Source organism: Varroa jacobsoni, unplaced genomic scaffold (assembly GCF_002532875.2).
Source record: "Varroa jacobsoni isolate VJ856 unplaced genomic scaffold, vjacob_1.0 contig01070, whole genome shotgun sequence".
NCBI lineage: Eukaryota > Metazoa > Arthropoda > Arachnida > Mesostigmata > Varroidae > Varroa > Varroa jacobsoni.
In genome coordinates, this window is record NW_019214579.1 from 64,515 (window position 1) to 89,641 (window position 25,127).

The following is a 25,127-nucleotide window of genomic DNA, read 5'->3' on the forward strand; positions in this document are numbered from 1 at the left end:
TCGTTGCAACTGTTGACTGTCACGTATCATACGCGGCGATGATCAGATAGTTCAGAGGAAGGCGGGAACAATCCATCTCGTTCCCATCCTCGCTGCTCTGCTACTCTTACTCGAGATAGTGTATAGATCTGTTGGTAGACTAGAGGAGTGCGTCGAAAAGGTTGAATAATACCCTCTAGTGAGAACATCTTTTAGACGGCACCGCAGCAGGGTGAGGGGTCGGCGAGGATAAGTTGCACAGCGGTTAAGTACAAAGTGGCACCTTTTAGCATTATAGCTTTCTTAAACTTGACACGATAGTTAGTTCGTCAGGCTGCACAGGATTGATGAGCTTGCGTTAAGCAAAAGATGGTACGAAATCTGAAGCACAGAATTGATCCAATGAGATGCGGTAATTGCACTGAACGACGTTTGGGTATGATACGTGCTGCTTTTCGACCTCGATCGAGGCTCCACATAGCAAACACGTCCATGAGACTAAGTCAGTAAACGTATGGCGACATAGTATAACACTGATAACATACATCTCGACTTATAAGGTGAACAAAATTAATTTCTTAAAATTAGAAAACGATTTTCTCTCAAATTCATTCTAGCTGCTGCTCGAATTAGTTTCAGCTTCTACCTTTACCGCATCATTATGCTCCATATGCTAACGGGCAAGGACACGCAGTCTTACGAAGTTCCGCAAATCAGTACTGCTTAGGTCAGAACGATCGAAAAGGTCGATTATGATAAACAGGAGGTGTAAAAAAGTAAAGTGGCCTTACATGCTTTTGTTTTGCGAATAGGGTGGATACCATAATGGATCATGAGAATAGGCCATCATTTTCCTATGCGCTGTTATTACTTGCTGATGAAAAATGTACCAACGACGCCAAAAAATTTCAATAAGCTGAGAATTTCAATTTACAAAAAAAAAAAAAAAAAAAACTTTTTTTTTACATGAAACCACGAGAAACACTAGGTGAGGTCAATTACAGATGTCTCCTTAAAGAAAAAATGGTATTAAGCAAAAGTAGAAAGTGCAACAATTTCACTTGCGGATAGCCGTCGTAATTGTGACAAATTATGTTTTCAGACCGTCAGCTTTATCGTTTGTAAGATTAACATCAACGGCAAGGGCGATCAGCTAAAACTATTTTTTTTTTCATTTGTATATAGGATATACAGTATTTGGATATAGGATTCGTGCATTCACAATTCTGTTCCATTGTTCATATCACTAGCTATAGATTAATTCTACATATTATTATGTATCACAAGCTATGGTCACTGTTTGACCGGCAGGACGTTAGGAGCTCTAGTCATCGTTAAAATAGATGGACACACAGAAAGGCGGACGATAGCGACGGCGATAGTTCACCATGGCGATGATTCAGCCATGTTTCATTCGACAGAAATGGAATCGTAGTTAATCTTATTAGTGGGTAGCCACTAGACACTCGCCTGTGTCGCTAGTCGCCAAGCGCCCATCGTCTGTTGTTGCATCCTTTGCTTGACGCGATCCCTTGCTCATCCGCTTTTCCCACTGGTGTCCCACTGTCAGAACCTAACTTAGTTAACTTGGACATGCACCGATTACAGACACCCCTCCTGTCTCGTTGACATCACGAAGATTATCATCGATATATACATGTAGGGTGGGTAAAATTTAGCCTATCATTAGACGTCTAATTAAGATCATGTTCGAGGCACCGTGCGTCTTTAAACGCTCAATTAAGCTTCTAGTCAAGCAAGTTCGAAAGCTATCGAAAAGTCCTATATATGGGGGGAAAATAGTCGGTCTCGGGTTGTATTACGGGAGTAACTAGCTAACCGAAAGCTGCTTTTCGTAATGAACGTACGGTGCCAAATATAAACGAAACGCTATATAAAAGAACCGATACCTTTGCCAAAGCTTTTTGAGAACTAAGTATTGCGTCCTAGCGGACCTTTGTATCCGTACCGCAATCTTTGCGGTACAGATATTCAGGTCGAATGGTCACCTTTTCCCCTTTCGACTAACCGACTCCGAGGCCTACGTACCCTGATCGAGCAGGCGATCATTGGATATCGATGAACCATTACGTAGGTCCGGTTTTTCTGATCCGATCTTTTGTCTATCCTTAGATTCATAGCCCGTGTACGAAAACTGAGAGAAGGACAACATTAGATGTCACTAAACTACGGGTCTAAATTATGGACAGAATCCAGATTCCTCCAGATCCTCAATTTGCAGCGGCGTATATCGTGATTACGTACGTGTGTACCTGACATATGATTAAACAAACAGTCCAGCGGTCCTATAATAGGCTTCAGTAGCACTGTAAATTGATTAGCCGTTATTCATAATAAAGCTTAAGAGGCCGTATTTACTTTCGTCATAATATTCAGCTCTTAATTTATCTTGTTTTCCAGGTGTGGTTCCAGAACCGGCGTACAAAGTGGCGTAAGAAGCACGCTGCTGAAATGGCGTCTGTAAAACAGCAGCAGCAGCAGCAGCAACACCAGCAGCATGCGTCAAGTAGGCCTCCTGTTGCACATGCAGCAGGCGCGAGTCCTGGTAGTCTTACAACGCCTGGACATCCTGTTGCTCCTCCCAGTGCTCACGGTTTCCTACAATTCGTTGGTGAACAGGACTCCTCATGAGAAGCCGATAGTAACATCGACAGACACCTCAACGAATTGTTCACAAGAACCGTGTGTAAGAGAAACAGCGTATTCTCATTAGTGGTGATTTTTTTGTGATGAACAAACGATATATTAATACGCATCCAGTATTTGTGAGTTAAAACATCTTTGGAATTACATTTAGCCTGCTGTCAGGTTTTATTGTGTCGTGAGTATGATTCGAGAGGGTGCACAATGAAAAAACAATTAACGAGCCTGGAAAGATCTTCCAACTTAAGTCATAGCAGAAATATGCCAAACGTTAGGGGCAGTATTATCGCTTGGGTAAGAACTGAGAAAGAGCGTACACTCTGATCGACTTGTTGGCCTCTATCTATTACATAGCATTTCGAATTTCCTCTTGTTCATTGTATATGATTTGACTGGAAGTGCCACCCTGGCGTCGCGCCATGGCGACACTGCGAACAAACGAAGCAGCGTTCTGCGAGGCCGAAGAATGATGTTGAAACACATGAAGCTCATAAGCCTTTCAATGAAAAGTTCCTCACAAGGATTAAACCGTTTTTACAAGCGGAAGCTAGAAACGAAGCGATGGCAAAAAATGTTTCACTTTAGATATTCAAAATTCTATGAAATGGCATAAAAATAGAGAAGTAATAAGAGATACCTTGCGGTAATAGTACGTTTAACGGGTAACACCGGTTAGAAAACAGTGCCTGAAGACGATTGGCTGAAAGCATATTGTGAACACTCTCGACTTTAATAGACTGGTTAGCTACGAAGTGACTGACGATAAGGTACTTATCGAAAACGGTCTGTCGTCTATTATATTTGTCAATAATCATTTATATGGATTTTTCAAACGCTGCTCGTTACGGGCAGAAAAAATCGCTTGCTTAACAGAATGTCAGTCGATAGGGATGAGGTCATAAAGGGCAACAGGGCCTCTGTGGCCATCCTTCCACCGAAACAGAAGAGCTGGAATAACAGGGATTCTATAGGTCTAGGTATAAACAAAGTGGAAATAGAATCAAATAGCGAAAGCGCAGGGACGCAGTTAGTACATATACAACTGTATACAACTACGACGATATATATATATATATATATATATATATATATATATCTATATATATATATACAATTCTCCAAGATGGCGTACGATAATGCTGCGTTCTAGCTATGATCAACAACTAATACTACAAATTATATGAAATAGAGAGCGAAGTGTGTTCACTTGGAAGATTACCAGGATGGGCAGGTATTATTGTACAGAATGTATATACAACACCAAGTGAATTTACAGTAATATATATATATATAATATATATAACATTAGTTCAAGCAGCTAGACGATTAGGTCCTCAATGATGACGAGTCATCAAATACACCAATCTTTCGCCCTAACTATACGTGTACGATTCCTCGAAAGTGAAGATCAGAGCCTACAGGAAGCGCTAAATTCAGATCGTTGTAAAACAAAGGCAAGCGAGGATGTTTAACATCAGCGAGCGATCATCATAGCGACCTTCTTAGCACAAACGACCTGTCGAATCGAAGTATATATATATATATATATATATATATATATATATATAAATACGTACCGTCGCAAAAAGCGGACAGCTAAAATTTCTACGATAGAGGACATCCGAAAAAACAATTTTCCAGTATTTCTTTTCCACGTCAATCCCAATGAACCTTTTTAGTGTATGTTAAATAAAATTGACACAAACGATTAACTAAATAATGCCAATAAAATGATGACCGGGATGACAACGATTGCAGTAATAGTATCGACAGTGCAATAATCAGTTGGTAACCAGCGACATTGCGTGCAAGGAAGCCCCAATAGTAAGCCCACAAATAATAATAAATCGTGTAAATAAATGTTTCTATACTGAAACGGTGTTTTTTTGCACTAGGTAAGGGAGCATCACGCTAGGCATCCGCTGCGTGGCATGAGATAGAACGTGTCCTAACGGTTGCGCAGCTATCGGTGTGTAACGGGAGACAAGGCAAAGTTTAACAACAATTGGATTAACTATCTGAGTCCGAAACATTGTTTTTCTTGTGTCGTTATCAATACACACTTAGGTGAACAAAAATCTCAAGATAAAAAGCAAAAGCAAAAGCTTCCTCAGCTTCTCTGGAAGTTGATCAATTCGCAAGAGACTCTTGTTGAAATGCAAAACCATTATTACCCATAAAGTTACCTAACTTTATCCATATACGTTGTTGCATCATGTAGCTGGCCTTTCTCAACGACCAGCGTGACGCTGCTATGCTTCAATCAATATCATCACTGTTCTGCGGACTGGGTTAAGGGCCTCATATGAGAATCTTGAAATTGTAGTCTTCTGGTAGAAAAAATGTATCTTGAGTGTATGTGAATACGTCAAGCAGAGAGTAATAGATAAAAACGAATAGAAAGATATATTTGAGTGCTTCTCCGAACAATACATGGTTGAACTATATAATAGATCAACGAACACTAATGCCGTAGGCGATAATATGTAGCGAATCGATCAGCTAGCGACTTAACGAAGCGTTGAAACCGCCGCTAACGTCAACGGTGCCACACGTCGGGCAATCCCTATCAATCGTCACCGCAATCGGCAATCTCGTTATCGCCTCCAAGTCTTCCTGGGCTTCGACCGATGACTTCCTTCCGTACTCCGCGTCTCTTAAACTGATCTTCCCGTGGCTGAATCAACTATTGCTTGAAACTGACTATATGGTAGTATTCGTTACCTCCACTCCACTCTCTTCTTTAATTTCGTTAGAATTAACTGATTTGCATAGTAGGCCGATCACAGCCCAACGGCTGAATTAACACTTGTCTAGATAAAGAGGTTGATAACAATAATAGCAACAAATGTAACAGCTGTGAGGTTTCAATGCCCAATTGCAGAATCCATTTCTAAAATCTAACTTTGTAAAGCAGAGCCAAGTTTATTGAGTACCATTTCAAATATTGGCCAAAGGTGAATATTTCGTCGTACTCGTGAGGAGCTCCGTGTTTCACCTGGAGTTCTAAAGAAGCCGTTTCACAAAGCTCTGGCTTATGAACCTTTGGACGAAGACATTTGCATCGTTACGTAGCAGAAGTTTGGCACATACTGACGTAACGACGATTCTCAATTACATTTTACGGGATCCATATGTAAAAATCGCGGCAAATTATATTATGAGATGTGCAGGTCTGCGGCAATCAATGAGGGGCATTTGCGAGATGGGTTTACGGAATGCGATGTATCTGCTTGTCATTCCGTTATAATGCCATGGAATTTTTGCGCCGTCTCGTCGTGGTCGTGCTGCACCCTAGAGGTGCTTTGGATTTATTGTTTCACCACACACAAAGCAGTGATCTGTACCACTATGGTACCGTCGAGCACTTCCTCCGTCACTTCTGCGCGGACCGTGCTGAATACGCTTGTTATCTTGAGCAACTGTTCGGTTATTGTTGGCGGAGTTTCAAGCCGGCAACGGTCACGCTTCTTTTCACGTATGAAGGCACCCAGGCCGACAAAGCCGGGGCAGTGCGCAAAATTGCAAGCTTCATCGGCGTCAACTTAACCTGTTACAGCAGAGGGGCAACCGTGTAACAAATGCTTCAATTAGGTGATGTACCTCTCCAAATCGATTATGTACCTAGTGCACGGGCCATTTTGAAAATTAGCTGTTCCTACATAGAGATTTTGGTAAATGATAGGCCAATACGCAGCACCCTATTATATCTGAAACCAATTATTATTAATAACCATTTGCTATTTGTGCAACTCATAGGATAAATCGATATCAATACTGTTTGTGCGAATCGTTGGGAAAAACAGGATTCGTTCCTAGCCGCATCGCACGCAAACGTACGCATGCAAGAAACATACGCTGACAAACATGGCTGATTCGTGCCATTATTTCCAATAACTTGTCCACAGGGGAGAGGTCAATGTCGATTTGGGTCTTAAATTTACTGCACAAAGGACGCAAACCATTGAACAGACGTCGTCATCTCTCTTAATTAACCATAATACGATGTGTTCGTTATATTATTCTGTCAGGGACCTGTTGACCTAATGGTATAGTTTTTTGTAAAATGCTTTTGACAAAAACGTTCGGAAGCTGGCGAAATCGTCTCGGCGATCAGGTGGCCGACACGCGAAAGGCCACGGACCTTTAAAAGGACTACAAGAATTCGAGCCTCATATGACCAGCGCAGCAGTGGTGGACATAGACGGACAGTCATGCAGGTGAACAGCAGCCACCGCGTTACGCTGAACCGGTATTTTTATCGTATTCATCCATTTCCTAAAGAAGTTGGCCCTCCATCTGCAATAGCAAGCAATGTAATTTAGAATCATATTCAAGCCTATGAAAATATGTACGTAGTCCTATTTGTGGGTCCTGTAAGTAAGGACAAAGTTGCGAAGCTTTCCTTGTGAAAAAGAAGCCGTGTAGATCTACAAGTTCTACACGAATATTAATATGTCCCACGAAACCTACGGTACGTTATAATGATGGTTTATTAAATTTTTATCGTACAATATCGGTAAATATAGTTTTGCGCATGAAAAAATAATTAATTGATCTACACATCCGTACACAACTAAAACCAAATAGCGGCTGGACACGTACAAGCTGCCCCTGTGTGCAGCGTAAGTTAAGCTTAGAATAAAGTTAAAATAGCTGCATAGCATCACCAGGGTTCGAGAAACATCTAATTAATAGTATTGAATAGAAACTTCTAACTTTTCATACCTGTTAAGGATACGGTTTGTTTGTGATTTTTTTTGCAAAACTGCTTTTATTGTGTACCGTGTTTGAGAATAGGTTGGCATTCCACGTCATTCAACTGAAGACAAGGAAGAAGTATGAACGCTTATGAACATAATTCAGGTCTCTTCTCTAGGTCATTCTGTCTTCTTCGTACTGTAAAACAATTAAGATATCGTCAGATCGGCATCGCAAATGAAGTTGTTCGATATTGAGATAAAGTTAAGAGTATAAAAAGGCGTCCTGATGAAATCCAGAAAGATGTTTTCAATATAAGACACTGAAAAAGCAGATTTTTTTAAAAAATATTATTTTCAAAGCTTACACCTATACTCCGTGCAGTGCTAAAATTTATTATCTTAGCCGCCACTAAAATTGCAAAAATTTCAAATAATTTCCCGATTTTTCTAGCTTTATCATTTGCACGAAGCCGATCCAAAACGCTGTACCATACACTACCCGGTCACTTAATAATTATCACAATCTAAATTTAATCTATTCTGCATTTCGTTAAGGCCATAAATTAAAAGCTCAGCAACAGGATTTTTGTTTCACTTCATAGTTCATCAGCGGCAATTCAGGACCGCATGATTTGTAGTTGTTGAATTCAGCAAACGTAAATCATTTACTTACTAAGGAAAAGTTGTAAAAAACTTTTAAGCTGCATACACAAACGTTATCTTCTCATTGGGTTCGCTTCTTCAATGGGACAGTTTCTTTGGGACAACTTTGAACGTGTTATTAACACAAAAAATGAAAAAATAATTTCTGCGATTTGAAACTTGTGATTGACCCATATTACAATCGGAAGGATAGTCTCGATTATTTTGAAAATCGGTGATCGGCCTGGTTGCCAAAGATTGGTCTTCTTTAAAAACTCCTGAAGTAATATCGGTAAAGCTTATAGATGTTATAGGAGAAGCCTGGTTAGAATGAGCTTCATTAAGACGACTTGGGCTGTAATTTTTTTGCTAAATTCGGGCAGCGAAAGAGTTTTAGCCCATCTTAAACTTTTATTAGAAAAGTAAATTCGTGACATATGTTACGAGGGTATTTCAAGGTGAACCGACCAACCTGTAAGAGAAAGAGTGATACAAAATGAAAAGAGCAACACTTGGAGTTTCAGCTCGGCCCTATACAACCCCTTAGCCTGCGAATTTCATGGCCAACTGAGAGCGAACTACTTTGGAGTGAAAGCAGCCAAGGGCAACGAAACTGCAAGGATTTTTCGGTTCCTTTTGCATAAGTTGATGCATGTTATCTAGAAGGGTGACCGTAGATTCAGGCCGTAGCAAACAATGCAAAGGGCGTACTAAAGCAAGCCGCGTGCCAGAGACATAGCTTGAATCATTAGGAAACACAATAGAATTTTCTGAATACAGGGCATTGTTCGCAGAAGCTTAGCATTTTCACACTTCGTATATTTCTAAGGTTACCTACATTAGTGAGATACAGTATTATATTACCTTGTTGCTAACATGCGAACCCGTCCTACAATATGCCGGCCGTCATTTGTGCTTAACAATATTTGTTTGCTTTATTTCTCCATCAACCTTCAAGCTGCCTTTGTGCCAATGATTTGCCAAAGCTGTTCCATGCTGCTGCCGTTGTTGCCCGACTTGTAGAATCAACTAATGAATAGAACGCTATGATACGCCCGGGTACAGAACACCAGGAGGCAAGATGTTCCGTTCACCCCCAGTTACTCCTCTCCCCGCCACTTCTGACCAGTCTGTTTGGCACCGTCTGCTTGGCACGCTGATCGACACGGGGTTGAATCGGCTTTGCCGACATACTCTGCACCAATAAAGAAGCAACAAAGGCATTTGGCCGAAAGGGGAGAATCGTCTTGATTCTTTCCTTGCCGTCTGCATAATGGCAGGTCCGGTTGCTTCTGCAGGGGAGAAATCGGGTCAGCTGTTAGTGCTTCAGTCCATGTGTACTCTATATATGCGTTCCATTTCCTGTGTTCGCTGGCTGGTCGATGCATTAGTTCCTGATGCGTATATATATATATATATATGTTTTTTTTTTATGAATAATCCCTTCTAGTAGTCTTAGAAGCGATCGCTAGTGCCCTATATGTACGACTACACATTTATATTGAATTGGCGTCCATTGCTCATTCTCTCGAAGTGAGTTGTGTTTCATGAGTGGCTGATATTAGATGGTCTCGGCCATACCGTCTAGTTCATTTTCTTTCTGAATCATACTCAGACTAATGCTGCAAGAAAATCACTGAATATTATGAGCTATTAAGGATTCGATTAAAGCAGCCCAAGCGGTAATCATAGAAGGAGCGAACGGCTAAACGCTCACACGGGTAAGAATTCTCTACATATACATGTATACGCAGTATATATATGTATGTGTAAGGTTGGTCCCGTCAGAGGGACTCCCACTCGGTTCGCGGTATACCGAACAACATAATTAAGTAATTAGGAGATCGGGATCCGCAGACTACGAAAATGAATAGCTAATAAAGTTAGTTAGCAAATGCTGGGTGGAAGATCGATGTTTATTGTAAGGTCTAGAATCCGTCCGTACTATAACAAATAATCTGCAGTGATAACTGTCTATCTAATCTATATCAAATGCTAGAAAATCGTATGATATCATTCTACTAGATTGTCTTCTAAAATCCATAATAAGAGATAATAAAATTATTATTGAATTGGATTGACTACTTGCTGACAATGCCCGACGGCTTTAACGGTAGTTGCTACTTCTCCATAGTCTACGTTTAGGATCACGCCTTCTTATTGACGTAGTTCGAATACAAATAGTTCAGGGAGCTGTTCTAACCGGTGTGAGTCAACAATATCTAGAAATGTGTTTTCTATGAACGAAAAGCTAGGTAGCCAAAGGTTGCCTAAAGCCTGATCAAAATCTAGCAAAATATGGAGTATGATGAGCCTTCATCCCTAGGCTCACCAGCGAGGAATTGCTTCGATCTGTGTCCGAGCGATGTGGATGTGAGTGACGTGACAACCTTGATGATTCCAGATTTTCGGTAGCACCGTCCGTGTCAGGTCGCTTGCCGTTGTGCCAAGGCCTCATAAAGGGACGACGGGTGAAGTTGACTGCGCAGGAACTTTCTATAACTAATCAAGTGGAAATAACTTCACATCTCCAAATTGAATTTTAGATAATGCCTAGGTAGTAATCGCTCACGAATTTTTTCACTACTGGCATTGATCGAAATGTGTATGCTGGAGAAAAGATAACAGCTTCCTTACCTTCCCATTAAATATGTTGTGTTTGCTATCTTTCAAGCTATTTTCGTCTTATTTGGCACAATATAGATTTACAATAACGCCGCCGTAGTTCTTGTTGTATTCGCAGTATTTGTTTACCCGACACTTAGAACGAAGCTACAGATGTCATTTAGAGCGCAACCGTTTCCCTCAACTTAATTACGTTTAACTTTGTTATGAGATTTCCGAAAGCAATAATAAATTTAGAGTCAAGTTCTCTCGTCGTCGTAACCAATATCGGTATGATTTGAATTATATATATACAAATATACAATAGAGGTTAAGGTTAATAAGCGTCAGGATTTCCGCGTTAACATATTCTCGTCTAGAATAACATGAATTTATACCGCGCTCGAATTCATTCCCGACTATTCAAGAAGAGACATCCTTAAGTTCTAATAATTATTTGATCTAACTTTGTGATTCTTGTGTTCATTTACCAAAAAATTAGTATATACGTCAGAAAGTTAATAATGTTTGCTACAGTTTTTCAACTTTTTGTTTATAAATAATTTGTTGAATATGAAGTATTAGGCGTAATGTTTTTAGAGATCCGTAATATAGTTCGTGATCATTTCTGAAAACTCATGTTCATCTCCAGATCTGTTCTTAGAGTAGCTTGGCTGTGAAACCTTCGCACGCAGTAGACACGGTTCGATAGTTTTCGCCATTGGCCGTATTTTTGCAATAAAACATGGTTATTTTCCATCGTGATTTTGAAAGAATCATGGGAGGAAATTTCAACACAATTCCTTCCCGCCATCCCTCCTAAGCCCGGCACGCGTCGAACGTCAAAATGCGGGCTCTCAAAATCTTTTACCAGAGACATCTACCTTGTTTCCAAAGTACAGTTATATCTTGACATTCTAACGTGATCATCTGTGAATTGAAGTCACACTTGTCGATCTCTTACGATGCATAGATCGACTACTAGCTAACATACAGTCAGCTTCAGCGGAAAGACACACTGGAGGAGAAACAGTGATCACGGAACCTGTAGTTCCGCAGAACAATTCAACGACCTGGTCATTGCAATTAATGTCGCCATCGATCACTTTCGCGGTCGCCATTTTTCCATTGTTTTAACCTTTCATTATGATGGGTGGCGTTACGGTACAGATGTCGACCACAGTAATAAACACTAAACATTTATTTCTCGTTTCTATAGCGTACTAACCTGCAATCTGCCAGTGACGGCCCTGATCTAAGTAGTTAATAATCATTTTAATTTAGACTAACTATTGATTTAGAAATTTGCAGAAGGAACACGGCGCTTAATAGTGAGCACCACTACCCCAAGGAGCAACGAGACCCGTAGATGGTAACTGATACAGATTGTAGATGGTAAATCAGGTGAAAAGCACCGTGAGATGCTGATCGTTCTTATTCTCGCAATAACATGGACGGTTCCATCGAAATAATTATAAATGTATGTGAATACCACACCAGAAGGCAAAATAGTCAAGATAATACCTACATGATACTTTAATAAAACCACTTGTTTTATGAAGGGAAATTACATCCAAGGTAAGAGTAGCTGACTAATAGTTGGTCTCTTTAGGTATGCACTAGGCCAAATTGGGGTGTCTTAAATGGAGCTAGAAATAAAACAAAATTGCTTAATAATTGCACTAAATGTTGACTGGCATGTTTATACTTTCCCTATTTCGTTCCCTCACTTGCCCAGTGTATCTTTTTTGTATCCACCTTAGTACCTATATGATGGGGGTAGGCAGTGCAAAAACGGGGCAAAATGTTCGTCGGCACAAAAAGCCAGTGTTGCAGGTTTGTTTTGGTGTCTGCTCATTATGTACCGTGCCTGCTGGCTGTCCTACTGTCCTACGACGGCGTCTAGCTGAAATGGTCGCTCGGCCAGCGGCTGACAGCTTCCGCGGTGTCTTGCCCATAAGAAAGCCGAGCACTGCCGGAATCTCGATGCCGATCCTTCCAGTAGCAGCCCCTTCCTCGCTAAGAAGCTCCCAGCAACATTTTCAATCCGGCACTCGGCGAGTAGCAGTAAAAGCAGCGATTATGGGCGTTTACTCGCCGCTTGCTCACCAACGACCAAACTGAGTCTCTCTTCTCAAGAGTGAGTCGCTCGCGACGGCGGCCTTCGGCGTTCGGGCGCTAATCTCCGACCAGCTGTGGTAGCGCTTAAAAGCTCGTTTGGCAATTCAAAGTACACGTTCCCTCACCGGCTCGATGCTACACTAGTTCCTAGCAGCGAGCGGGCTTAGGTATGTGCTAGCGAGATGCTGCTCTGTTCTCGTCGTTCCTTCTTTGCTCACTCATTCAGCTCCTGCTGGCAAGAAGGCCCTGTAGTGCCTAGCAGAGGCCTTTCGCCTCATAGCAGTAGTCAGTGCTCTCCAAGAAGAAGCCACCTTTCCTCCGTGGGTGCCTTCTCGACTGGTCTTCTTGCAGGGTTATGCATAACCGTACTCCAAAGCAGGGCGCACAGCATAGCCCTTCAACCGGTGCCTTTGCTAAAACAGCTTCAGTTTCCTTTGTCAGACCGCTTCGCTTAGTCTCTGCGCCAAGCGTCTTCTTGCCAAACCAAACGAGCGGCAGGGAGCACATCGTCTCCGGTACTCGCGCGCGTTGTGCTTTGCTATGGGTTCCTAGCGCCGTTGGTCCCGTAGTGCTGCGTATATCTCTTTGAGTCAGTCAGTCGGTGCCGCGTTCCCGTGCCTGGATATGTTGTGGGCACTGTGTTGTGGTGATCCCCCCAGAAGCGTGACTCTGAGCGGCTTGATTTAGCTGGGCCTGAGCCAAAGGTGGGCTGAATCGGGTGGCTCAGTACAACGAGTGGCGTGCCAGCGGTTATTCTGCGTCGCAGCTTGCGATGGGGCGGCACCCACTCAGACCCCGCAATCCAATAGGCGCTGCTAAAACAGGCTACCATAAGCGACGCCAGCGAAAGGCACATACAGAGGACTGCAGTCCTGTAAGGCTACTTCTACGAGCCCGATAGGACCCACACTGGCACCACTGGCAGCGACGGGAGAAGTCGGTCATGAGCGCAAGGCAAACCGAACACCATCGGCGGCCAGCAGGTTGCCTGCCTTCCTGCCTTCTTTCTTCTATGACGGGCAAAACGGGGTGGTTGGGGCGTCTACAGGTGACGCTCAGGCGAGCGGCTTACTTAAACCGGGTGCAGGCCGCAGCTAACTCCGAGATCCTGCAGGACTCTAGTCCGAACCGCAACAGGCAGGGGTCCTGCTGCGATATGTGCCGATGTAGCTCTCGATGTGCGTACCTCGTTGTGTATGGCCGAGCCTATGTTGCATCGGGAAACGTCTGCTCCGTTTGCCTTCTCCGTTTGGAGACCCAGGTCGAACGCTCGAGTATGTACAAGGTGGAGTGCAGGACTGGCGAAACAGCAGCAGAGAAGCCTAAAGGCCAAGAATCGACTTTTTTTTTGCTGCGACTCCGAGACGCGCTCGCAAAAGGATGACGACGAGCAATCATCATCGCCACAGAGATTAGGATATCAGAAACACTAGGGTCAGGATGGCTTGGCTGGCTGCAATAGCTCTATGTCAAAAAAGGATCAATGAGTGAGGTCAAAACACCGACCGTGCCTCGGCGGGCAGCATGCAAGCAGCGCGACGATGTCACTGTAAAGATGCAAAGATGGCAAAAGGAACAAAGCATCCCCAAAAAACTGCTAAGGCGTCTGCATTGTGCGAACAGAAAAGGGAAGGCAGGGAAAAGAAAGAGATGTAACAAGATAGATCCATAAATAAATGTTCCCTTCAGGTAGAAGCTATTGTAGTAATTGCAGGGAGAAGAAGTTAGATCATTGTCAGCTGTTTCGCTTGCTGTTAAGAGTAATGCAATTTGTGTACATACATATAGCATGAAAAAATAAGTAAATTGTTTCCGATAATTACCGGCGAGGAGGGTTAGCGACTAGACACTGTCTTTTTATTTCTATGTCAAGGAATCATTTGTAGACTTCGATATCAATAGTCCCAAAGTTTCATGCAGATTGAAAGCAACCTTGAGAACATGTCCAGATTTGAGAGAATGGATAATTCAGTGTCAGGCCAGCGTCAGGTGCCTTAAACTATTTTTAAGAAATACTATTGCGCTTGTCTGCATGCACTTCTACTCGTCTACCTCCTAGCCCTTACTGATATATATCTCACTGTCTTTTCGTGGTAAATAAATGCAATTTATACATTTCAATGTGAGTTAATTCTGACTGTTTTTGATTTAAAGTGATATTAATGAACAATGAAACAGAATAGTATGAGACGATCTACGAAACAGCACCCTTTTTGGGTTCGTACGCACTATGAGTTACAACAGTAAGGGGTACCAGATCGACTGTATAACTCAGAGCGAGCTTCAGCTGTTGAGATTAGGAAATACATATTCCCATAAAGCGGGGGCTTTCGGTGGTAATAAACCGAAAGCACACCAACAATTGAAAAATACGAACTTGTCTATTGTACCTGACATATACTATAAAACATGCCGTTAAAATATAGTCGTGGCAAACGCAGTTTCTTATATTTTAATAATATTGCCCAACCATTACCAGATAATACTAGGCCCGTTATTTGTTAGTATTCTGTAGACGGCTTAATTGATAGGCTTCCATTTTGGCCATGTGAGCGGCTATTTGCCTGGCCAACAAATAGGATAGCTTTCTTTTTTTACCATCGAGTAAAAGTTTTGGGTACTAGAATAATTACGAGTACAGGACTGGTGAACCACAAAGTTAACTTCGTCATAAAATTAGAAGAAATAGAGACGCTCGCATCTCTTGTATGTTCTTTTGCGGAACGAAGTAATGTCTTCAAGCTGAGTTGAACATGAAACCGAGCCGTAGTTACATTCATCCATTACTTCCAGTCAAAACATTAATCTCAAATTTAACCCTTCATATCCAGAACTATGACTAAAATACACAACGCAATTCAAGTGCGAGTACCGTTACTCGGACGTCGATCGTGGCGACTTTGTATTGTACAATGTAAGGTAAATGTCAGGTCACTTGGAACTATCCGATGTTGGGATTTGGTCGATTGTGTCGAAAACGTTACGAAGCTAGTCTTATACTACTCTTAAAATAAACCTACATAATCAAATATAGGCAGACGATTTTACACTCAGCCGCTAGTTTGAACGCTAGCTCCAAGGACAATAATTTAAAGTGAACAACATGATTAATTAAGCCTTTTTAGCTGACTACCTATTGAATCCGCATTAAAAGTTGCAAGTAAACTCCTTAAACAGCCTTCCGATTAGGTCAGTTGAATGTACCTATATGTTTTCCTCATATAGATAAATTCCAAAATATACAGGGTAATTAGGGTTCACGTTCATGGACGAAAGCGATTATCATTGGGTATTTGCGGTGTCCGTTAACAGATAAAAAAGATGACGAGATAGTTTGCCGTGATGTAAATCTAAGTTATACATTATACTAAGCCATTTCTATTCTTAATAATGGGTTTGCCTTGTAGTCTTTGAGTCCCGGCGCATAGACTACCGTAGATTAGAAAAAAAATTATGAGACGCTCATCGTTGCAATATGGGAGGGAAATCAACCTTATTAAATGTTAGCATTTTCCTTCGTAGCTCCTACTGCCAGCTACACGTAGTCGAGTGAGGTCAGTCGGGCACACTGTGATTGTTACTTGGTTCATTAAACCCGAATAAGTGTTACTTGACGAAATTGATATTTCCACTTGTTAGATCGGAGATATTGTTGATTTGTCGCAGGCCGATTCATATATAAAAACATCTAAGCATGGACAGATGTTATCTATAAGCGTTCGGCTTACACACCTGATGTCGAGGTTTTCCGTCTCGCTTTTGTCGGCCTATCATAAATAATCGATTCGCTTTTGTTTGGCTCATATTAGCCAAATAGGCTCTATCTATGGGCAAATCTATGCTGCGTTTGCTGACCATAGTCAGTAGTGGGTACGGTTGGTTGTTCCGTTTATGATAATTACTATTTACTACTAGAGTTTTTTTTCGCTCTCTCCCTCCCTCCCTCCCTCCCTCCTCATTCTTGGCAGACAGAGCGCTTTCAGACCTACGTCAATCCCACGGTTATTTCCCTCCCTGCGCAGGGGACAAGGACAAACGACGCCTGCGGTAATTGTTCTCTCCATATCGCAGTCGGCGTCGACTGAGCTAAAGCACCGATCTCCGCTCATTGCCATTTTGCGTGCGATCAATCACACCTCGGTTGTCTGATGACCAGTGGGGATCTGGGGAAACGGGAACATGGTTACAGACGTACCGCCAGATATGTAGTTCCGTGTTCTGGGATTTTAAGCTACGACTCAATATTTCAGTTAAATGATTGGGTTTTTGACAGTAGCTCGCCAGGCTTTGGCTAGTACGACTATCGTTATACTGACCACATACGGTCGAATCGGTCCCTGCCACAGCTACAAGGCTATTAGCGAGAGTATCAATGCTGAATGATGTCTACCCCTGCAAAAAAAATATAATGGCATGATATGTGCGTTTGTTCGTGCGTGCACAACTTATTTGCAGTCAAATACACGAGAACTGTAATTGCTACAGCGTTTAAAAAGCTCGTATTGCATTCGTCTACATGTTATACTCTCAAGACAATACACCCCTCACGTTTACAATCGGATATTTATTTATTTATTTTCTTTAATTATTTTTAATTCATTCTACAATCGGGTTCAGGGAGGTTTTACCTCTGTGTAAAAATTGAAGAGCTAAAGAAAATTTAGTGTCTGGTACCCCCAGTAAATAATATTTCATAATACGGTGCATAAGTGAACTTGGTCACTGAGATCATTGCTCGTAAAATAGGAATTACAAATAAATTTAATAAAGCATAAATAATAGATGATCAATTTATATTCTATGAACTCAAGAGCATCAATTGATATACTTCATACTAAAGCCTCAACGCCGATGCCTTCGAAACGATTTTTGTAGCTTTTTTTGAAGATAGTTTAATGAAAACGATGTTTGTACTCACAAGTATTTTTTTATGTTAAAAAAATGTTATCAGCTATACATAAACACGAACGTGAAGAGTCACAAGGTTATATCTTGGGCTAGAAAAATCAGTTTCAAGTTCAAATGGGTTAAAGTCAGCACAGAAGTAGCTTCAATCGTAGGATAATTGACAGATGAAAATGGTACATAGTATAAATATTATATTGGATCGTGGGATAGTTGTAACGAGAAAATTACGATAGAGAGCAATGCGGATAACTGCAACGGTAATAATGATCGAGCATAGCTATGAGTTAAAGCGATCAATGTTTCATGCCGAATGTTAGCTATATGAAGCGAGAAAAAAAAGTGTACCTTGAACTTCAACTTGCCGGTTCAGAACTTAGGTTCGGACCTAAAAAGTGAATTCACGTAGGGGCTTGATCTAAAACAAGTTACCGAATAGTGAATAAATAAATGGCTTTGGATGTTTGTAGACAAACCGTAATTGTAATGGTGTTATGCTGTGCGCAATTATCCATTATCGAATAGGCCGACTGCAGCGGCCACTCCGTCCGATATTGAAAGAGATTCATAGAGCCTTGAATCGTGTCCACTATATATATATATATATATATATATATATATATATATATATATGAGTTGCAAAATCTTGCAAAGATAATCATCTGAAAATAGTCATATCATTAATCGAGCAACCATTTTCGCCATTTTTAACTTTCGCTAGCAAAGGCATTACTATACAGAAAATGCAGTACGGGCTTCAACTGTAACCATGAACCCCATCCAGCAAAATGATAACCTTAGCACCGTGACAGGTTATAGCACCTATAGGAGATAATATGTAGTCGCTATAGCGAAATAAAGCTAGGAAACGATATGCGGTAAGATTTCAATACGTCTAACCTAATGTAAAGAATCTAAAACGAGCTAAAATTACATGACGCAACAGGTACGGGCAAGCGATAAGCAAGATTGCAATCATACTAGGCTAAACGAAAACATAACTTATACCTTCTAGAAGTGAACAAGCAACTTAAGGGGCACCGAAGGTGCCTTGTCCGACAGATAATCGGACGCAAACATTGACCTGATCGTAGCTTTCGCTAAGCCGCTATAATCTGGTCACCAGTTTGTCGCGACACAGGAGTGCAGGGGGCGCTGACGGATGAAAAGGGCGACGACACATTCGACGACCATAAAAAGGAATAAAATGCCACGACAAGAGACCACGAAATTCGAAGAGCGAAATAAGGTCCCTCAGAAGCATTAGTTCTGCTGGTAGCGATTTCAAATGGCAGCGCCGGCGATCTCTGCTGGTGGATGCCATTGCGCCAACCCACTTCCGGTGGGTAGTGCAGTGCGAAGGAAAGCTGCGTGAGATGAGCAGGAATAGATGGCCTGGCAGAAAGTTAAATGAGAGTGGGCGGACATGGGAGAAACAGGGCAGCATGCAGGGAGGCCAAAAAATGGGGGCTACGTCATGGAAGAGCAAAGGCATCCAAGAGGAAGATATGGCAGCAAAGGAGTGAAAGCATTTTCTGGGAGAGCAGACAAAGGGAACGAACGACACTGGATCTGATGGTCGACTAGGGGCGAAGATGGGCGGAAGGTGTGAAGAGAAGAGACTGTGTTACTGTCCGAAAACTGGATAGATGATACCATACGAGTGAGGCGACCATCGAGGGAACAGTGCCATTGCCAGAGACGGTGGCCGCGCCGAAAGAAACAGGCGGGACGAGTGCAGTAAAGCGACAGGAACAAGGCGAAAGGAGATAGACGGGACCGATAGAACGGGGAGGGGTAAAGAGGAATAGCGAGAGAGGTAAGGGCAGACGCTGATAAAATTGTAGCAAGGGCAGAAAGGATGGACACTTCGCCGTGGCCATCCAGACACAAGAGAGCAACATGACAACTAGAAAAGGGACGGGGGAGACGCGATATAGGCGGAGGAAGAGAAACAGCGAGAAAGAGAGCGAGTTTCCACCCCAGTAACAGTAGCAGCAGCAGCAGCCGCTGTCGGTTTTAGTGGTGGCCCTTCTGGCCATCGCCATCATGGTCATAGCAGTCATGGAAGTGGTGAGACGGCCGCTACTGCTGCTGGGATATCGCATTTTAAATTCCCACTTTAGTCCTCTCTTTTGCACTTCCCGACAACTCGTCCTCTACTTCGTCTTCTTTTTTCCACAATTCTTTCAATGAGGCCATTGAAAAGCAGGAGAGCTAACGTTCGGTGCGACAAGTGGTACAGACGCGCCGCATAGAAGAATATGCAGTGAATACAATTTGTTAGTACTGTGTTATGTACTTGTGTTTTACCTTTGTGTTGGATAACGAGCCTTTAGTGATTAACTATAAAAACAAATGTATAATACAGAGCAAAGGGTAGTATCGATGTTCTTCGAAGACATTGCGCTGAACATTGCAAGCAGGTACAGAAATTCTATTGTGAAGACCATAGCCTTACGTTGCCGATTTAGCAGGTACTGTTTAACAGGCGACTCTGTTGCCAAGAAAATGTATGGTTGTAGAAGGTCAAGGCTCTAATTGGTTTGTATGCGCACCAAAAACAAATTATTTTATAGAAAGATGCCTGGCCACTCTCCTACGAGGCTTTCGTGGTCACCTCGTGTACTCATCTCAGAGCGGCGGCAACACAAAGTGTGCGTCCGGACGAGCGAAGGCATACAGGCGCGAAAAATATGTTTTATGATGAATTTTCATACTTAATGGCTCTTCAGATAGCGTCACTCTTTTAACTGTAAAACGGCCCCTTTTCTCTTGGCTTTACCGCATGCACATCACTCCAACGATATGAAGCGCTGTCTTCTACGTTACTTCTCTGCTGTACTCCTGAATGCCAACTGAACCCGTCCCTAGTCTCTCTCGTTGATCGCCAGTTCCCCCGTCTTCTTGCAGTAATGATAGAGGCAGCCCATCCACTTCTACTCAGCGTTATTTGAATGCTCACTGTGTCCTTAAGGCAAACAGCGTAACCTACTCGTCGAAGCAAAACCTAACCAGTACGCGTTGGCTGGATATGTACAAATGCAACTAATGCATCACGCGAATAGAGTTACGATGCCGCCGAAGGGAGGCATGAGGCAACAGATTATAACTAAGGACTGATGTCTTTGTTCCATTACGTGTAGATATCTTATCTGTGTCTAGTTTTAAAGCAACTCCGTGTGTAGGGGTGAAGTAACAGGTCATCGCATAACTTATTATATAAGCCCGGCCACAGTAAATAACCACGTCGTTAGGCCGCTGTCTTTGCAAAGCATAGAACTTTTAGCACCACTGAGCGTCTTTTAACCGGAGTAAAAAGCCTTTTCCATAACGTAATGGAGAACACTTCAAGTAAAAGCTGAAACGGTATTCTCTAAAGATACTGTAGAGATACTTCTCGCTTATCCACCTTTACGTATCGAGAACAAGCCAACAAATAGGCCAGTAGTGGCAGGTTTAGTATTAGAAAGCAGGCAAACGCAACCTCTATCACGTCAGTTGAGAGGTGTCTTGCGACTTGGGTAAATTCGACAGTATCGCTCTGCTTTCATTGCAACACATGAATTAATATATTTAAAATATTACAAAGACATAGTCATTCATGTATTCAGCGAGCGGGCGATGTTAAAATGATTTCCAAAACGGACCATAACATTCTGCGCAATCACCATAAGCCTGAAACGGCGATTCAGCAAGAGCTGGATTAATATCGTTGGGTTTTAGCGCTGAGGATATTTTCCAAAACATCGATATACAATATAGGTTGACAATTGAGTAAAACCTTATTTATGGGAGAGGAATCTGCTTAATTCCCCTGTCAGAGGGGAAACAATGATCGCTGATTTGAGCGACTGAAAAAATACCTTGTGCGTACGTACTAGGTACAATATAAATTCCTTTGTTCTATGCGTGTGTAAAACAAAGTGCTAAGTGTACTTCCGTCATTGCGTGGCAGTTCATGGTATCTGCCCTAAAGAGGCCAAATGGAATGAATGAAAAACCAATCATAAAGGAGAAGATTCATTAAACAGAAGAGCTCTGTTGTGTAGATCGATATAGTGCTCTGCAGATTGAACCATACGGAAATAAATTTCGACCGGGTCTCGTCAGGTAACATTTCAGACGTATAAACTTGAAGGCAAACTAGGTTAGTTGATCTAGAGAAGATTTTCAAGTTACTAAACAATACATGCTCTTTGACGGTTTATAGTAACCATGGCTATTTTGTACTTTAGGGAAAATTTCAGCGGCAGTACCGTCCAAGCTGATTTGTAACGATGCTCATAGAAAGCATACGCCTTCTTAGCTGAATGCGAGAGGTGACATCAGTCTGTGTGTTTCTGTAATCACCTGGCATAAAAAGCATCTTCTACAATATAAATTAAGTAAAGTTCATTCTTCGTCTCAGAATATACCTATTGCAGGAAAGCATAGTTATGCTACAGACGAGCAAACATTCGCCGAGTGCTGCTGGGAAATAGAGACGCAACGTTAAATCATGTCTTGCGTAGCGATTAAAAGCTGGGTTTATCTTGTGACGGATCGAATTTTACTGGCTGCCCATTTCCACGTACCTATTTTGCCTACTACTCAACTGCTCTGTAAAAATCCGTCACCTAATATCGTCAAGCGCTACCGCTTCGGCATGGTGACCATAGAGCGCTGACAGCGACAGATTATTTGAGCACAGCCTTAACGTGTTTTCCGGTGTCCAGCCAAACGGCGCCCAAGACGCTCAACGAGACCAATTCCGTTGCCGTTCGACCGAAGAAAAAAGCGTCTATCATATGGAAAGAAGCTAACTGTACTTATATGTGGCTCGACATTGCATTGTCAGAAAATAATTAAAATCTAAATACGCGTTAATATATACACGTCAGCTACTTACGCAAGACAACATTTCCATTGGAGGGCAAAAGTGAAGCTGTCACGTTGAAAGCAACTGTGAGTTCCGTGTGTTCCATTATGCCGATGCGATTTTCGGTGATAAGAACGATGAAGGACTGATACGCCAATTGGGAATGCTCAAGGACCAACATAAAAACTGATCGTTCTCCCAGTCGATATAACGCATTGTAAAGAAACGTAAGAATAGCTTATGCGTTGTGATGACGAACCATTCGGGCGCCACACTAGCCGCTTGATGGATATATATATACCATCTCAAACGGATGAAATTTGTGACCGAATCGAAAAATATAAACAGTGGTAAAATAAACGAATTAGTCCGATATAGGCCGAAATCTATGTCAATCTGCTTCTAACCATTTTATGTTTAACCGTGCTCAAGACACTTGAGATTAGCATATAGCAATACAGGTTACGATATAGCCGGGTTGATATTGAACTTTCCGACACAGCCGTTGACGGCAGAGCTTAAGACGTTTGGCCCCGCTTAGCACGAAATGAAATATACTTTGGCTTTATATTTTGGGGTTGGTTTTGGGGTAAGCAAACAAAAATAAACAATAAAACTAAATAAATAAGTTATAGCTTTTAGTGAGCCAATAGCATAGCGGCAAAGTTATATTCTTAGCTCATAATTGCAAAAAAAATTCTGATGATTTAAAATATGTTTCTGTTCAACGGGCGTTTAGTCAATGTATTTCCTGAATCTTTATGCCGCCCTTGATAATCTTCCAAACTACAGCGGCAAAGTTTGCTACATCAGCATTTTCAGACGTACATCTAGAGTATGGGGTCTGTGCAGCAACGCTTACGTGCGGTGTTTGATTGCTGTTAAAATGGTCTGAGCGAACAGTCTACATATACTTCGCTAATTTTTCCTAAAAGTCACATGGAACTTAGATGATTTTCATGAAAACGGGTTTAAGTCCATTTCAGTATTTGTTACCTATACTATAATGCTGACATTTGACGTACTCAACCTAAAAATTAGGTACACCGGCAGCTCTACCATCAAAGAAATTATCGGATCTTAATACTAATTCACTCTATCAACGAGCAGATTCCCTACCTTCAGATTACTTTCGCATGCTTCCAATAACGCTCTGCAACGATACGCAGTAGAATCTGCCCGACCTTCTAGCACACGAAAGGTACAAAAGTTGCACTTCCCATCACAAATCCGCGGTCAAACATAAAACATTCACTAGTAAACTTCAATGTGTGCCCCGCTCAAGAACCTCTGCCATACAATGTATTAAATAAATTTATATCTCCATGGGCCAAGAAAGATGGTAGAATAATCTGCGGAAAATTTCTATATGTATCTACTCGTATACAGTCGGATTGTTAAGGTAAAATAAAAGCTGCTGATGACAAGCTGCGTTACATTTTCGAAGCGTCCATAACAATATTCATGGCAATGTCCGGTAGACGCTGTTGAAAGTGCTCGCCAGTATCATCCGTTTCCAGGATAATCTTAATTATTGTGGTTTCCAGGTTATAAAAACGTACCTTTGGAACAACGTTTATCGGATTCCTCAAAGAACTACATAAAGTGCTATTGAAGATTACAAATGAAAAGGAAATGTCAAAGGCAGTGTCACCAGCTCAACGCCTGCTATGAGACTGTAAAAACGTTATTATCTCGCTACTATCTAAACATATTAAATGTACATGCAGGATCCATTGCATTTTCCGTTTATAAAATATGATGAACACTATCTGTCCTCAGCTATTTTAACAGGCTTTACTCTAATGTAATACCGCAAACGTTTCGACACCGTCTTAACAATATTTGCAGGTGGAACTTCAAATCTTGAGTGGCATTCACCTTGATGGAAAGTTCTGCGGATTATTGAGGCTAGATAAATAGACAATATATAGGCATCTTGACTGATCACGATTATTACCTTGCAACAGGCTCTTTTTTCCTACCACTCTAATTGTTTGCATCTGTAATCAAATTTCCAACGATTTCGCAACGCTATACGCCGTATTTTGAGATAAGAACTTCATTAAAGAGGATATGAAGGTACTTGCATTGTAACTATTAATTAAAAATTTACTTTAACAATCTTAAAATGCTTCTAAAAGTTTCCATAGCTTAGTCATATTCACAAGGACCCGTTTACATTTGCGTAGGCTGACACATGTATATATTATACGTCGGGTGTCATCAGGTAGTATAACACAGTTTATTTAGGTATTGTTTACTTTTTTGTTATTTAGCCACTCTTGGACACCCACATATCAAAAAAAAAAAACAGCTATATAGATTAGATTTAACTATATAATGAAACAACTAACAATCTTACAACATAGTGGAATTATTTCGAATTATACATAATTTGTATCTTCACGATTTTCGATCATCATTTGCCTACCATTCCATTGCCTTTAATTGTATATGCCATGGGAATAGGAGGTGAATCAATGGCTCGAGAGTGAGCACTGGAAACTTATCATTATTATTAGCTTCGGTACAAACAAGTGTTGCTGATAGCAACAGATAGTGTCTCAGTACTACTTAACAGAATAATGTTTTATGTTCAAATTTTACCACATCCTTCCTGCAAAACTCTATCATGACAGCTCTGG

The 25,127-nt window shown here is 41.6% G+C and overlaps 2 protein-coding genes and 1 long non-coding RNA gene across 5 annotated transcripts in view; 2 read left to right on the forward strand and 1 right to left on the reverse strand.

The window, feature by feature from the left end:
• The window catches only part of LOC111271825 (HGTX homeodomain transcription factor), a 21,354-nt gene extending 16,835 nt beyond the window's left edge, over positions 1 to 4,519 (forward strand). The window contains exon 3 of the mRNA XM_022852830.2: positions 2,401 to 4,519. Coding sequence (XP_022708565.2) covers positions 2,401 to 2,631 — 231 coding nt within the window. The 3' untranslated portion in view covers positions 2,632 to 4,519. The remainder of the gene's footprint in view (positions 1 to 2,400) is intronic.
• Positions 4,498 to 24,017, reverse strand: LOC111271823 (uncharacterized). Of its 3 annotated transcripts, XM_086973061.1 has the most exons (6): positions 22,510 to 23,559; positions 10,321 to 10,490; positions 8,853 to 9,280; positions 7,372 to 7,542; positions 6,788 to 6,942; positions 4,498 to 6,193 (listed from the first exon to the last, which is right to left on the reverse strand). In XM_086973061.1, exons 1-3 carry the CDS (start codon positions 22,658 to 22,660, stop codon positions 9,089 to 9,091), a joined length of 513 nt encoding a protein of 170 aa, XP_086829187.1. In that variant the 5' UTR covers positions 22,661 to 23,559; the 3' UTR covers positions 4,498 to 6,193; positions 6,788 to 6,942; positions 7,372 to 7,542; positions 8,853 to 9,088. The 3 variants fall into 3 exon arrangements, 1 of the variants encoding a protein (XP_086829187.1); XR_002687133.2 differs by lacking the exons at positions 10,321 to 10,490; positions 22,510 to 23,559 and adding an exon at positions 23,599 to 24,017; XR_002687134.2 differs by lacking the exon at positions 10,321 to 10,490 and having other exon boundaries at positions 22,510 to 23,552.
• LOC111271824 (uncharacterized) lies at positions 18,911 to 22,868 on the forward strand. Its single transcript, XR_002687135.2, has 2 exons — positions 18,911 to 20,044; positions 22,030 to 22,868. It is a non-coding gene; the product is annotated as an uncharacterized LOC111271824 (long non-coding RNA).
• Positions 24,018 to 25,127: the final 1,110 nt, after the last annotated feature.